General features: G+C 37.7%; 1 protein-coding gene across 2 annotated transcripts in view; it reads right to left on the reverse strand.

Moving 5' to 3' along the window:
* Positions 1-16,133, reverse strand: part of snu (ABC-type transporter snustorr) — a 51,193-nt gene that overhangs the window by 31,475 nt on the left and 3,585 nt on the right. Inside the window, exon 2 of one of the 2 annotated variants that reach the window (XM_033347629.2) lies at positions 14,671-14,864. In XM_033347629.2, the coding sequence (XP_033203520.1) occupies positions 14,671-14,744 (74 nt within the window). In that variant the 5' untranslated portion in view covers positions 14,745-14,864. Of the gene's footprint in view, positions 1-3,236; positions 3,667-14,670; positions 14,865-16,133 lie in introns of those variants that run through there. The other variant, XM_033347630.2, reaches the window with a different exon arrangement.

Genomic DNA, 16,133 nt, shown 5'->3' on the forward strand with positions numbered 1-16,133 from the left:
TACGTTTACGATAACACGAAATTACACAACGATGGCGTGCGCGTCACGATGCCGAACGTGGCCCGAAAAGTAACGAGGTTGTCCATCCATGCTGTTTCATCCATCTGTGAGTAGCGATGGGACCGATAAATTCCAATTGAATTTAATGCCCAAAACTCATCGTATAAGGTTCGCATACCGTTATAAGAAACGATGACTCACGCGAGGATTTGAATACTCGTCGTAGAATATGTTTGAAATATAACTATAAAATTACGTATTACTAAAATATTCGTGAATAAAATCTTACGATGTAACTTGATTTTAAACGGAACTGCGATGCTGTTATTTTTCGTAATCGTCCTACGGTGGCTCGGGAAATTATTCGAACGCTTATCACAGAAAATTTGTACGATTATATCGTTACGTGTCGTGTGATACTTTCACGTACCGAAGTGTGTAATTTTTCGTCTTCTTTTTTTTTCTTGTCATCTTCGAGATATTCGTAGAAGATTTAAATTTGTTTGGTCAACGTTCGAATCTACTTATCGCATACTCGAAGCTATCGCTCGGAGATTTTCAACAGCTCCTTGCCTGTTTCTCGTTGACTTTTAGTCGGACTTTGTCGCGTTGCTGCTGTTTGGCTACGCGTTTGACCAACTCGTTTTACTTTCTAGAATCGTTCCGGATAGCGATTAATCGTTCCATCGAACGCACGAAATTCGTTCTCCCGCGGAATTTATCGTCATTTGGCGAGAGAGCCGGCGCTCGATCGTGTATTTCACGAGTTTCGTTTTCTCTTCGATTCGACAAACCGCCGAGATTTCAGGTCACCGATCTACTCTCGATTTCACGTTGCATGGGATTACGAGGAACCTAGATTTATACGATCTAGTTAACTGGCGCTTCAATCCGATTCGAATCATAGGCATCAGGCGAATGTGAGAGGAATTTTCTCTCGAAGAAGATGAACAACGAAAGATTAGTAATCTTAAGAGCAAAAACACACATATGGTATCAAACGTCATAATTTTCATTCTTAAGGTAAATTTATAGCGACGAAGATTCTTCGATCACGACAGCCGCATCGTTTTAGACATTTTATGGTCAACAAGTATACAAGTCGACAAGTATATCTCTCTAGCTACTATTCTGCGTTTTCTTTCTACAACGAAACGATAATTAACTTTTCCCACACACCATTTGTCTTTTATCTGACAATGAGAACATCGTCGTTGAACTTGTTCGCGTTACACGGCGAAAGATTCATCTTGCGTGAATCTCGTGTATGAATCATAAAGAGAACAAAAGACGCTGCACCTTCTGCGTTCTACGCATTCCTTCCTCGATCTCGATCGACAGATACCGCGAAATTCCTATTTAGCATTCGATCGTCAACTTCGATACGAAAAATTCTCTTTTTTCTGGAATTTTAAATTAGTCGAGATCGAAATTCGATTCGCCTCGACGAAGGTACATTTGCCGCATTCTTTGTCGATTAAAGCAGCAAGAAGTCGCTTGCAGACAATCGTGTGATAGGTTTTATACGCTGAGATACGAGTTTCCGACGCTGATTCTTCTACGCTGGTCCGTAGAACACGCAGGATTTGTGAGTTCGAAGATATCCGAGGCGAAGAAAGAAAATTGTAGGAAAATACGCGTGCGAAGTAACGTGGGAATGCGTTCGATTTCACTGCGTGTGCATTCCAGGATTGTCAAAATGCTGCAATTCTTCCATATAACTTTCTATTTCGTGCGTACGAGGAAACCGCTGAGTCACTTTGAATGCTAGTAAAATTATGAGAAACGATCATTTCTGACGGTGTAATAAAACGAGGAAGGACTAAGAACGAATAATTTGGAAACTACGTAATTGTTTTTTTTATTCTTACGATGTCTTCGATTTCTAATAGTATCGGATACGCACACTATATTCAGGTTTTCAGAACAGATGAATATTAATGAACGAAGACTGTAGATAAGAATTTACATTTCTCGGTTTTTATAGTAACGGGATAAAATACGATATGTTGGAAAAATTGTTTCCTTATTCGATGTTGGAGTTAAAAATGTTTTTTCAAAACTCATTATTTGAAGTATTAAAGATTGCTTTGTCGTAATATTAAAATATTTTTTGTCTCGATAGTTGTCTTTTTCTTTTCTATAGAACTTCGTCAACCATACCTTTGGACCTATCAAGACTTTGCATTTTTAGCTCTTTTATTTTGAAATTTGTTTCTTTGGTTGCAAAATCATATTCACATGAAATATCAGGATGGTCGTTTTGCGAATATTTTAAAAATATCATTAATATTAAAAAAAATTTTCGTACGCATAGATGTATATGTAACAGATTGTTTCATCTCTGGATTTCAAGCAACGGATAATAATAAATTTGCCATTTCTTCCTCCTCTATCAGCTTCGATGTGTATACATACGTAATAACGTATATTTCAATAATTCACGATGTTTAAAACATAAATTTCATAACACCATATTCGATATTCTTGTGCTACGCTGTGAAAAAGTAAACTACGGTGATCTGCTAATCGTAGATCTCGATCAATTCGATAATTGAACGTTGGTTTACGCGATTGTTCGAACGAGCAGGATGTGAACACGGCTGTATACTTGTAATTACAGAGAAAACAGTAGAATGAAATTTCTCAGAGCCGAAACGTAGAAAATAACGTTGCTCCACGGGTGATAATTTCATGATCGTGGAAAAACGAATCAGTCGCCGATCTCGCCGCTTTTTACTTTTCCTCTACCTTCGTAACTAGCGTGAAAGTAAGGATTATCGGATAAGTCGATGATCTATCGTTTTTTCATCGTATCATACAACGATGGATACGTAACAGTCGAATAATAGAAGAAACTTAGAAGAAACGTATGCACGTGAAATCGAATCACCGAACAATCCATGAAATTCACTATGGTTTACGTGGGGATCGATCGTGATTGGTTAAGATCGCGATTTTGCCATCATCGCTTTCGAATTTCCTGCGGCGAATCCGGCTTTGCCAAAGTCCACGCGTTTTCTCACTTTTCAACGGAAGCGAAGGGGCGCCGGACGTTCGACTAATGGTCACCTTACGCGACCTCGAATTCGTTCATTTTTTGCCAAACGAGCTCGACGCGACGCGATCGTGTCGCGGGAAAGCTCACGGTTAATTTCGTTGTTCCGTGATAGATCAAATTTGTTCGAGTTCCAATTGAATAAACTTGTGAGACGCGAAAAATCCAAATGTCATACCTTGGATCGAACTTGGCCACGATCTCGTAGTGCCTTCTTCTCTCGATGTATTATTTCTTGGCGTATCTCGGGCAGAGTATCCTGTAGGTGTAATCCTGGCCAGATGTCACCGACGTTTTACAACTAGGTATTATCAGGCGCGCATAAGCGAATTCGTATGGTAGATCTTTGCGACCATGTATAAGAAGAAGGTAGGAAAATCGGAGAAAAATTGAAGAAAAAGTCACCAACACACAACACAACGAAGTTGTATCAAGACTGAGAGGCACATATATAATTGCACGTTCTACACTGGACGTTGATCTATGAGATCGATTTGAGCCGCGAGGACGTGTCAGCTGGAGAGGATGCCTAATACTGTGGCAGGATCGTCGTGCTCTCCGCACCTTTCGAGTCCTGACGCGAGACTGAAGCGGTCAGAAGCGAGTAAAATCGAGCTCACTCGCCACTTAACGAGCCGACCTGCGTCCTTCTCTCCCTCTCTCTCGCTCTCACACACCGTTGTCGTGCTCCTCCACTCCAACATCCAATCACGAGGTCTGTCCTCGTTCGACTGATCGGCTTTCTTTCTTCCGTCGCGACCTCACCTTCCCTCTACCTGTCGTCCTTCGACCGTCCCGCATTTTCGTTCACGCGTGCTCCTGCCAATTAATCTACGCCGATGGTATCCGTCACTAGCCCCTTTCTTGGATCGCTTGATCGTTCAATTTCTCTGACTACTTTCATGCTAATTCTCCTTTTCTTCTTTTTGTTGTTTCCTTTACACCGCAGCAAATGCTATTCTTGTAGACAAGAATAAGGTGCACTTTGAAGGAAAATCTAGACTAAGAAACGATACAAAAACAATAGGAAGAAATATGCCACGGTATACAATGGTATATCGTGCTTGTCCCTGCGATCGATGAAGAAGATCTGTCGATTTGGCAATTACTATTCTCCGTATCGAATCGCTCGTCGATATTTCCAGCAACCTACTTATCACCTTTCCAAGTATAATCTCGCGTGTATTGATATTTTTATTTAATTTAATCTATGATATTTATGAAGTAAAATCTTCGGAGAAACGACATTTCGTACCGATTTAATTTTTTGTTTTTGTTTTTTTCTTTTGAATAAATGATATACTATATATATAAATGGTATAAACGAATAAATGGTATACTATATATATAGCGAAAACATCATTACCAGAATCTTGGGCCGATCGTTTTGCAGATTCATCTACCAATTTACAATCTACTAATTTTCGTGCACTTTAAGCTTTTTGTACGAGCAAGCTTGCTTGTACGCAAGCATCGTACAGCTTCCGAGTATACGTATGTGTTTCGGCAAGAAACGCATGTTGCAGTTGGTGATCGGCGACGGTGAAGAAGTTGATCGTCCAAGTACTTCTAGGTTACTACATTCTTTCTCTGTACTTGTCCTATCACTATCAGACGAATCTTATACAATTAGGCGAAAAAATCACTGGCTGGTTAATGGACCAGATACCTTCGTGAGTCAGGACGTAATAGACACGATGATTTCCACTAATTAACCGAGACAAACCTATTATTGTTCGATTGTCATCGTTGTGATATAAAATACAATAGTAATTATACTAATGAATCATCGATTGAAAGTATAATAGTCACGCTGAACTCTCGTGTCACGTTTCTAAAAATAACCTTGTTCGTCGAATACCATTAACCCTTTGCACTCCTATGTCAAGTATGACTCGATATCAGTTTTTATCTCAGGAGCTCCTTTGTCGAGTTCCACTTGAAATTCTCCCATGTCCATCTGTTTTTGTGAAACGTGCGAAAGAAAAGCAGGATTGCATCCTGGAAATTGTTTCAAGATATGTAACACGCTTAAAAATGACAAGATACAACAATAGCGTGAATAAAACTTGGAATTTAAGTGAATTTCTTTCTTCCTTTATTTATTTAAATTGTCTTGTTTCTTAGTTAAAGTAAATTTCAATTAATTTAATTAATTTAAAATTTCAAGCGTTGGGAGCTGTTACTAACGAAATTGAAATAAAATTCGGAGTGCAAAGGGTTAATTTTTGTCTACAACGATTTAATACATCATGCATTCGTCGAAAAGTCGATTTAAATGTTTAATTTACGCAAACGAAAATCGCGACAGCATATGTTTTACAATTGTGGATGAACCGTAGAGTTTCGCGAAACAGAGTCATCGCGGAGGCGAGGCAATTGAGAGCAATTTTTCATGCAAAACGTCTCCTCGCGTCAACGCGTTTAAACGTCTGGCAAAATACGGAATCATCTTGTCGCGTATTACGAACAAAGACGCTTGTAACGATTCCAGACATTATACTTGCAAAATTCTCGACGATTCTTTATCGCGTTCATACGATTTTATGCTGTTTCTTGCGTCGGCAAATAGACAAAAATTAATTACGACAAACAAACTACCATATAATAGCGTCACAAGTCTTTCAGTTAATGTTGATTCAACTTCGTACTTAGTCGTTGTCGATTATCCATTGTGGTGTTATTCACGTGCAGCCTTTTCCATTACTCAATACAATTTTTTTTCACTTTCGCGCTATTGTAAATGTCCTCAGTTATTCGTTCTTTTAGTATCCAAAGGAATTTTTCAGATATCTTTTTATAAAAGTGGGCAGAGCACAGGAGAAAAACAAGTTACAGGCGTAACATTGTCGTTTTGTTTGCTTTCCAGGGTAAACGTTTGCGTTGCCACCTTGTTTGTAATTCCAAAAATATCACCTTCTATAACGTGAAATTTCGAATAATAGAATAGTCAAATCATCGTTATTTTCACCGATAAATTACCACGTGATCGTTTTCGCGAATACGTGCAAGTGATTTACGGTGAATTCACTATTTCATCGCATATTTATTTTCTTTGCTTGTAATCTCATTTTTCAGCTAAGCAAAAACGCTCAACGATCTGATATCAAGATAAATATAAATACGACTTTTGTCTCTAAAGAAGCCAAGAAACTCTACTTGAAACGAATATCATCAACGATCGATCTCTCAAGCGTTTCAATTTATTCTTCGACAAGCCGCGAAACTCGATGAAAAATGTTCTACTCTTTGCAGATCACATTTTCTTCTTTTTGTTTTCATCGATTCAATGAAATGTCTTGCGTCACGATTTCATGAGACGGTAATTCACTTTGCTCGCAATTACGTTCAGCACAATCATGTAAATGTATTCATGAGACACTACGTTCTATCGTACCATATTAGAGTCTGTATTTTCATTAACCAGAAATTACATAGTCAAGGCAATCGGTTCACATTCGATTCACTATGTTTTACAGGGAAATTATTCGAACCTCTGCCACCTAACGATTTTCGAATTGAATTCTTCGTTAGAGAATTCTTTCCCTAGAAATTTCGTGCGACATAATCGTTGACCATTCGAAAGGCGATCGGAACCGTCACGCTCCATCGAACAATGTTTCGTTTTGTTAGTATAAACTATAGGATAGCGAATAAATCGTTTAATTAGTCGGCAAAGTTTAGCCGAGATTGCCAATGGCGATCAACAAACAATTTCTTTCCATATCGAGAAATAGCAAGCGTAATAGTGGTCAAGACGGTTTGCACTTTCCCCAGCATTGCGTAACACGGCTACAGTTCCTGACGTAATGTAGGCCTGATTAAATAACAGGAAATTATGCATCTTTTTTCTCTCGAAAATTGCTGCCATGATTCTACGAATTGCCGACACCTTTGAACATACGCAGCAAGCCTCGTTGCATTGTATTTATCCGATGAGACTATAAAATGCCAGTCTAACGTATGTTTATATTATACATTTATACATAAATTAGGAATATTGTAATGTTATAGTGTAATGCTCGTCGCATCGATTTTCCTTTCGACTTAAGTCATTTAAGGCTTTAGTTTCAAATTTTTACACTCGGGATCGGTTGATATAAATTGCTCTAAATGTCACGAAATTTCGCATTCACTTGCAAGTACTGAGAAATCGTGAGGCCAGAGACCGACGATCGTACGATGAAAATGTTGTCGTTAACGTTAGGAAAACTTCAATAATAGAAGAAAAATAATAACAATAATAAAAATTTAACAATAGGGAACGTTCTTTGGTACCGCGAGTCAGATCGCGAGCTTTCAGTTTGTGTTATTTAAGGAATTTACGCTGTTGAAATGCCGCCCACGAAATTCGTGATATTTTTAGAATATATCGGTAGGGAAAAGTACAGAGTAACGATTGTTCCTTCTTCTTTACTCGTATTTTTGCATACACATTTTCTTAAAGACCCACTGACTGAGAAAATATTCCAGCAATTTCTGATAGAAACCGTTCTATGCTACAGAAATTACACGTTACAGAATATTCTACAAATTTTCATGAAATAAGAAACCTTTTTGGTTCCTCTTGGTTGGTTTCTTTCTCTCTTTGTTGCAACCGCCGTTTACAAATTTTAGCCTGTTTATGTGGTTCGAGGGATTGTCGAATATGCTTAGGCCTCAGCGATTTAGATTTAGGACTAACCTTTTAGATTTAGGACTGAGATTAAAGATTTATTTCAAATTTCAGCCCAGAGGAGAATGTATTCGATGTGTTCTTTGCAAAAAAAAAAAAAAAAAAAAAAAATGGGCTCGTGCTAAACGCATAAGAAACAAAAATAAAAAAGAATCTCCTACGTTGTGATTCTGACAAGTCGTACGATGATATTTTATTTCGTCCCTCTCGAAGGCTAATTAATTAATTAGGTTTAAAATATTAAATCGATGATTCATGTACCTAATTATTAGACCATCATTAGCTTATTAGATTACTGTTTGTAGAATGTAGAAAGCTGATTAATAGTTCGTCGTTGGATGACACAACTTTTCGCGATAAAAGTTGTCGAAGATAAAACTTTGTCGATTCGAATCTTCAAAGATAAAGATTATTCGTAAAATGGCGTTTCATTTTATTAAAAGATGTATCTTTTATCTACCCCAAGATGCCAGAAATAAATGACTTGTTATGAGAAACCTATCGGGATGTATCAAATATAAAGCTTAAGATTCTGTAACATAACAAGTTTAACATTAAATTAGTCAATAGCGAAAAGAACAGCTGCGGCGTTTTCCAGTTGTTTCTTATGTTTTCTCAAAGTAGCAGCCTTTAGCCCCGATCTTCCACGCTAATTACCATAATTACCCAAGTGTACCGATGTTAAAGGCTATAAGAGTAATCGCATAAAAGCAAAAACGATCTGTCATTTTCCCGTGTCGACTCAGCTACCCCGAAAGGTGAAAGCGATTTACCGTTCTTCGATCCGTTGGCCATCAGATGCGAGAATTCGTCGGTTTCCATCATCGACCGAGAATCGAGTTGATAAAAATACCTACCGACTGGAAAAAGGGAGACGATAATCAGACAGCATTATTTTACATAACTGTCATTACTAGCAGGAACCGGGCCATTTGGCCAAAAGTAGATGAAATACGATTCTGTCCGATCCATTAAGTTATCGAAATATCAGTTTGATAACTTTCTACATTTTTTACTCGACTAGCGTCATTACTCTTCGATCGTTTTCACCAGAGACTGTCTTAAATTTCCCATTCGTCTGTTCTTTAATAATCGATTCTTTCGATAACGAGATTTTACTAATAAAATAGGTAATTACCGATATCGTCTATCGTAAGTCGATATTACCTAGAGAAATTTTCTGTTTATTCGTTAAATAAGTTAAGTAGACGCGTAAATGAGTATCCTACGATGTACATAATCAGTGTGACGTAACAGATATGTGGAAAAGTGTATCCGTTAATGTCACGGTTCGATGCAAAGTGGACAAGGCAGTTGCAGTTTATTCGGTATGCGTAGTTCGTTTAACGCAGACACATCTTCTTCTTATCGATGGCAGGTTAATCCAAGATGGAGGGGAAGGTCTTTGCAAGGTCTCGTGTCGAGTTAGTGTCAGCCACCTTCGCGGGCTTCTTCGAGTAAAAGCGAAAGTGTGGATCGGTGCGCGTGCACTCGTCGATCGCCGTTGTCGCGTTTCGTGTGTACAACGAGGTCGAATTTTATCTATTTTTCTTTTCTATTTCCTAGACGCCTTACGTAAGATCGAATCAGGTGCTCGATTTTCCACAAATTTGCTCCTATTAATCGACGTTAGATGAGAAGTAGAAGCGCTATCGTTTGCTAACTTACAAACAGTGCTTGCAAATAATAGAAACAGAAAATAATAATACAGAGAAAATAAAAACAGAGAATAATAGGAAAATAGAAAAACAGAATTCCCGTGCAGTGAAATTTCACCTATAGCAGCCTTTATGAGGTAGAATTCGACCCACCTGTATTCGTTTTCGTGGCGTCAAATATCTCGTTTCTGATTCCTTGTAAATAGGCAACGTTTCGTACAGTCGAATTTTATCGGATTCAGAGGGATCACGCGATCCATGTGCGTACGTAGGCTGCTGTTAGACGCACTAGAATTGAATAAACACGATAATGATACCCTCAGAGACTGAAAACAGCGTGCGTGGAATTTGTTTACTGTAATCGCGAGAAGCAAATACGATTCTCAGTCGTGAGAAATGTAAATGTGCCAAAATGTACGTAACACGTAAAAATGGTAATTTAGACGTATTCGTGAAGAATAGGAATTTGTAGAAAAGTCCTGAATCCGTTCGTCGGATACCATTTGCAAATTGGAAAGATTAATTACAAAACGCTACGAACCACGTGTAACGATGGAACGATTTTCAATGTTAAGGGACTAGCGAGCCAGAGTTCGAAGGCCGAAGACGACGCGACAAGTCAAAAGTCTATTGGGTAAGCAGATCGGTGAATTTAACCCTGAAATAACCGTTCTGGGAAAGAAGGACGGGCCAGACTTGAGAAACCGCTACGGGACATTATCGAAGCGGGTCGCTAAATGCGGCCAAAGGTATGGTATAGATGTGAAAGCGGTCAGTCCGGCTGCTGTGTTACGTAAACGCCAGGAAGAGCGTTCAAACGTTGATACATCGATGATCGTGCATCAGCCACTGAAAGACAGGGGTTTTCCCTTTGTACGAGCCTCTTCGTTTCGTAGCCTTGTGCTACTTTTCGGTGGCCTAACTGCAATTCCGTCGATAGAACTCGGTGATTTTCAATTAACCGCTCGCGTGTCTTGTCTCGATGAATCCAAACGATCATCGTATCGAGGAGAAACAAATAGCTAGATTGCACCGTTTGCTTGACGAAGCTCGTATCGTTACATATCGTTGGATCGCTGGAAGAGTGATACGTATGTCTGAGAAACTGAAAATTTCGAGATATTTATAAAAATGGACTGGAAGTTTGAATTATTTTTTATAAGGCAGGTGTCGTTTCATTTATCATTATCGTGATATTTAACAGGAAGAATGTCGTAACTTAAAAATCCTCGTAATCCTTTCTTTAACGCTAAAACTATTAAATTGGTCAGAACGACTAGTTTATAACTCTTAATAGTAATTTTATTCGTCTACAACAATACATCGTATCGTTGATGAATCGAACGATGTTTGATAAACAATGTTCGATAAGTTACATAAACGGTATTTCGTTAGAAATTCTTGAAACTTAAATGAAATAAAGTATCGCGATATCATATATATGTACATACATATAATGCACGTGTGTGTGGAATAAAACGAATAAGAGAATATTTCAGTGGCAAATTCTACTTTAAACTTTCTGTTTATGCGAATCGATTTCGCCAAAAATTTACTTCTTTTTAGTTCCCTGATACGTTCCTAGCGAACCAACGTACATTCGCTCTTCGCAATGATAGACGAGGTATAGAAATATCAAACGTTTGTTAACTTTGAACGAAAAGATTTAAGAATTGTTGGAAAAATATCACGTAGATTTTGAGAATCGATTATTAGAGAAAGTGACTACGTTAGGATTCGTCGGATAACGTCAGGCATCAGCTGGAACTTTCGTAGGAAGTGTAATAAGCAACATGTTTATCAGATTTCAATACGATTAAATATAATCGTGACAGGTCCAGTATATTACAGTATATTTTGACGATAAATTGTTTTTATCAAATTCCACAAAACTTATATAACGTTGGCAAGTTGTGTTAAAAAAGTGCAAGCGTGATATCATTCGCGATAAATATCCATAGAATTCTATAATATAAAGAACGTCGTCGTTTTTCAATCTTTCTCCTTACTATAATTTATTTCGAGAATCTTCTCGCGACAACTTTGTGGCGATTAAAATTCCACAAACGAACGTGACGTTGAATATTTTACTGAATCAATATCATAAAGAAGAATTTGCATTAAAAAGGAAGACGAGCGAAGGAAAGATGTTTGAGTGTGAAGAAGCAAGAAGATTTCGTATTTTAATTGCGCTATCGATAAATGCATTCAACGAGCGTTCGTTCGTTTTGAAACGAACGTCGAAGCGTGGCACGCGTCGCGCGTGTTTATCGCGTTAACAATTATTGCGATAATATTTTACGAGATGCGCGAATGACAATCGTTTTGTCGAGTTATCAGTTTTAGACGAGCTTACTAATTTTTCTTTTCTTTATTCCTCGATAGAGACATTTTATTCCTCGTTTTCCTTCTCGATTTTCTAATAAACAGTTTTATCGTTATACCATTTATCGTTGCTACATTTGCCATTCTAAAAAAAAAAAAATAATTACACGCTATGACTTCAATGACGCTTCTTTGTTAACGTCCTTTGTTTTTTTTTTACTATTTAATAGCACCTACTTTACGTATTTATCGTTAAATATGTTGTTGGTGTTGTTCTCGTTTTATTTTCAATAAAAAGGAGGGTGAAAAAATTGTCGCAGCTATTATAATTGATCGCGTAAAAAATGAAATTATACTTATGTAATGCGCCGATGCCGAGTCATCGGGCAACGTATATTGTCTCTTTAATAATTATTAGTCGATGCTCGTTTTCATGCAAACGAGACGCCCGTGTCTCGTTGAATTATGCTAATTTCCCTTGTCTTTCGTCACGTAACACAAATGGTAAGCGTGGTGCCATCTCTCGAGGTGTCTTCAGACTTCCTTTCCTTCTGATTCTCGCAACAAGAATCGGTACGTAAGGGAACAGCAAAACGTAATTTGCATTTAACAGTTTTTTAAATAAATGAATCATCCGATTTAAAATGATTACGCACTTTGAAATTTAATGACGCAATATACCGCGTAAGTGATTCATTTATTTCTACCATCATTAACGAATCCAATTCTTTCTCAATAATAACTGAGTCAGCTTGTTGATCTACATATAACCCTTTTCTTTTACTTTTTTAGCGCGAGCACTTGAATCTGATAATTTTCAATGTGAAAGACGTTTCGTACTAACGCAGACTATATCTAGTTCAAAATATATTACACAACGACCTGCCGCTAATTGCGATTCATCGTACAAGCGTAACTCGTCAATTTACTTTTACTTAACGATGCTACTGTTGCTCGTTAGAACGATAATTCTATTTGATAATAAATCAAATAACAAAGTCGAGCAGCTCGCGGTAAAAACGATGTTCGTCGAACTTTTGAATCGAACTCGTTATCTTTATCATCGAATGAAAATGAAATGCCTCTAATCAAAACGAATCTTATCAAGATTTTCACAATTTCACAATTGAACCAAGCATAGTTCTTCTAATTACGCTTACAGCGATCGTATGACGCGATCAATATTTTATTACGAGACAAAACTATCAGTATCAGAGTATTATTTCGTTTTCTCGGACAAAAAAGACAAACGCGTACAAAGATTATCTTCGTTACGAGCCTCTCGTTTCTTCCAGGAAAATAGGTTGAAAGAATGGATTTCGTGGAAAATAATTCCGTTGAAGAGTTCACGATGGAAGATTCTCTACGAAGGAGAGATCGGTGTCAGGTCGATCTGACACAGCGTCGTATCGAGGATGCGTCGGTCGCGATCGTTCGTGTGTTTTGCCTACATTTTACCCTTTCACTGTGTAACGATAAAACGAACGAACCACGAGCGGACAGGTCTATTCACCGATACTTGCAGCTACTCGTCAGCCACTTTCACGCGCGATTGCGAACTCCGTCGCGAAGCGAAGTGGTCTCGTACCAGCGCGCAGTGGCTCTTGCAAAATTTGCCTCGCGCCTGCTGCGTCGTTCGTTGGCCGACTTTTCCGAATCGTTCCATCGCTTTTCTCTCTCGTTGAATATTTCTGGAAAACGGTATCCTCTTTCTCTCTTCCTTTGTCTTTTCGTTACACTTTTCTACATCGTTCCGCCGATTTATGAGGAAAAATTTCCAATCGATTCGGAAGATTAAAAATACATAAAAGTACACGACCAAGTTTTCGAACACACGTCGAAGAAATAGATCGTACTTTGTCTTCCATTTTCTTTAGAATTCTTTCAATTACCATGAGAATTAGAATTAGAGTTAGAATACAACGAATAGATGGATGATCTTTTCGAGAAAAAGCATACGTCGAAAGAAAGGGATTGTGGTTTTTGGGTTATTACCTTTTATATTTTCTTGGGGAATTTTTATTAGATTCAGAAATACCTGTCGTTTTTGGTCTCTGGCTGCTTTAGCTTGTACCTGCTCGGTATTCTTCGTATAATATAAGTTTGCGTAAATATAACTATCTGTAAGCTAATGATTCACAAAGAAAAACCTGATTCGTCCGTATTAGGATCAACAGAAAACTGGAATGTAAGTTACCATAAAATAGCTATATGTATTCAGTCGAATTGGTGGATTTCATGCAACGCTCACGTTCTTGCAACAGATTACAAAACCGTGATCATGGCTTTATCGTAGAAACACGTGTGCTTTTTATGATGTCTAAATTACGATACTAACGAGCATTACCTTCTATTATTCTTGAAGATATCTCGTTATACTTTTAATGCTGTGCTATTGTATGGAAATACTAAACATTTACTTTGCAATTTATCCTAGTTAATTGATTTAACACGACTTTCTTTAAATTCACTTTAATTAATACCTACATTTCCAGCTTTTTATTCCTGACTATACTCTTCGTGTTAAGATAACTTCAGCTTTGAATCTTGACATAACGATAAGTTTAGCCCATTGCTGTTTAATTTCCATCTCTTAGTATATTATTTAGTATTATTCGTTTATACAAAACACGTAATGTAATATCGCACAAAACGGATACGAAAAATAGCGGGGTAATTGTAATCTACGTTTCTTTTGAATTTGAATTTATATCGTGTTGTACACTCCAGTGAACTTTCAGCTATGTCAGTTTTTAAGGATTAAGAATGCCAGTATGTTACTCTGTACATTGTTCGTCGTAGCAATATCAAATATAATTTGCATAATTGTTACGGTGACCAATATAATCGCAGGAGAGTCGAGTACAGAGTGAAGCCGTGGCTGGTTTCTCCGATAGACGAAAGCGAAGTAAAAGTGGAAGCAAGTACAAACAAATTTCAAACGTGCTACTCACGGGGTCAGTCCGTCGCTCCAGCTGAACATCTTCTTGATCTTTTCTCTCGCTTTTGGGTCGCTTTTATCCTCCATCTTGATCAGCGTTCTTTTTGTGACTTCCGTACAAATTGGTTGAAGACCTTGCAAAAGGTATCTCTTGCTAAGATTTTTCAATGACGACGCATCCTCTTTGTCACACGCTTTAACGGCACACTGAAAACAATTGAATAGGTTTGATTAATACGGCAGAATGATATTAATATGGACTTTGTACTTGGAGATTTCCTTTTTTAGAGAATAGGTCCAACCTTTGTTTTTTCAATTCTCGTCAAAAATAAGAATGATAATAACATAAAAATAGATTGACGTCACAGTACGTGCTTTGCAAGCATACGCCAACGCCTTTTCAAATATTTCCGTGTAATTTGCAATGCAAAGCTGTTAATAGGGTAGTAATGTATACTTATTTTGATTTTTGACTATAAGAATGATTTATCCAAATCCTTAAGAATCCTTTTCATGAACTACGAATACACAATTTAAATGCAAATGAACGCGCAATATTTCTTGAATTAAGAACCGTGCACAATTATGCGCCAATATGTACAATTTTACTATCCAACGGTGAGGACGATTTACTAAGCATTTTTAAAACATTTTCATAAACTTCTAATTACAATTTAAACGAAAATATATTCGACGACCTTTGATATTTCGTGAGATCAAAATCAAGAGTATACATATCGCGATTATCGAATGACGATTATGACTCGCCAATAATCTTTACAACATTTTCACACTCATCGAGTTGATAATTTCAACGTAAATGAATCTTTCGCGAGATTTATCTCCACCGTCAGGATGGTTACCACATTTACGACATCTTTTTCAAGAATAAGTTCCAACCGGATGGAAAGATTTTTCCCCAGCGAGAGAAACCTAAACGCCGGTTCTTTTAGCCAAGGTGTACCGATCTCTAAATTGTGTTTAGAAACCAATATTATTTCTCCACGCTTTCGCAGACCCAGAAAAGCGATCCGTTTCTTCGAAGGATGCATAGGCCTCGTGGAACGAGCCGCGTGCCCATTCGTGACAATGGCGGAAAGTGAAACTGTTTTACAGCGACTACGTATCCTGCGAGCAACGTCGTGTGCCTTAGATCATTACGAAGAAAGCGTGCTGTATAATAATTTGTCAATGGGATAGAAAATATGACGATCTAAGAATAGTATATGCATTTTCCTTGGCGCGCTACTGTCACGGAATCTTCTCTTCGTCGCTCCTCAACGAATAACTTGTAACTTCGTTCCAACAATGACATTGCTGTTTGAATTATTAATCAAACTAAATATTGTTTCTCCTCGTGAACGAGTATCGGCCAGGCCATTAATTATGAGATTGATGTCAAGGTTAAGAAAAAAAGGAGATGATCTCTTATGCAAGGATCGGCAAATGTCGACCTCCGAGGTTACTGGAATGGAA

Source organism: Bombus vancouverensis, chromosome 15 (assembly GCF_051014615.1).
Source record: "Bombus vancouverensis nearcticus chromosome 15, iyBomVanc1_principal, whole genome shotgun sequence".
Lineage (NCBI taxonomy): Eukaryota > Metazoa > Arthropoda > Insecta > Hymenoptera > Apidae > Bombus > Bombus vancouverensis.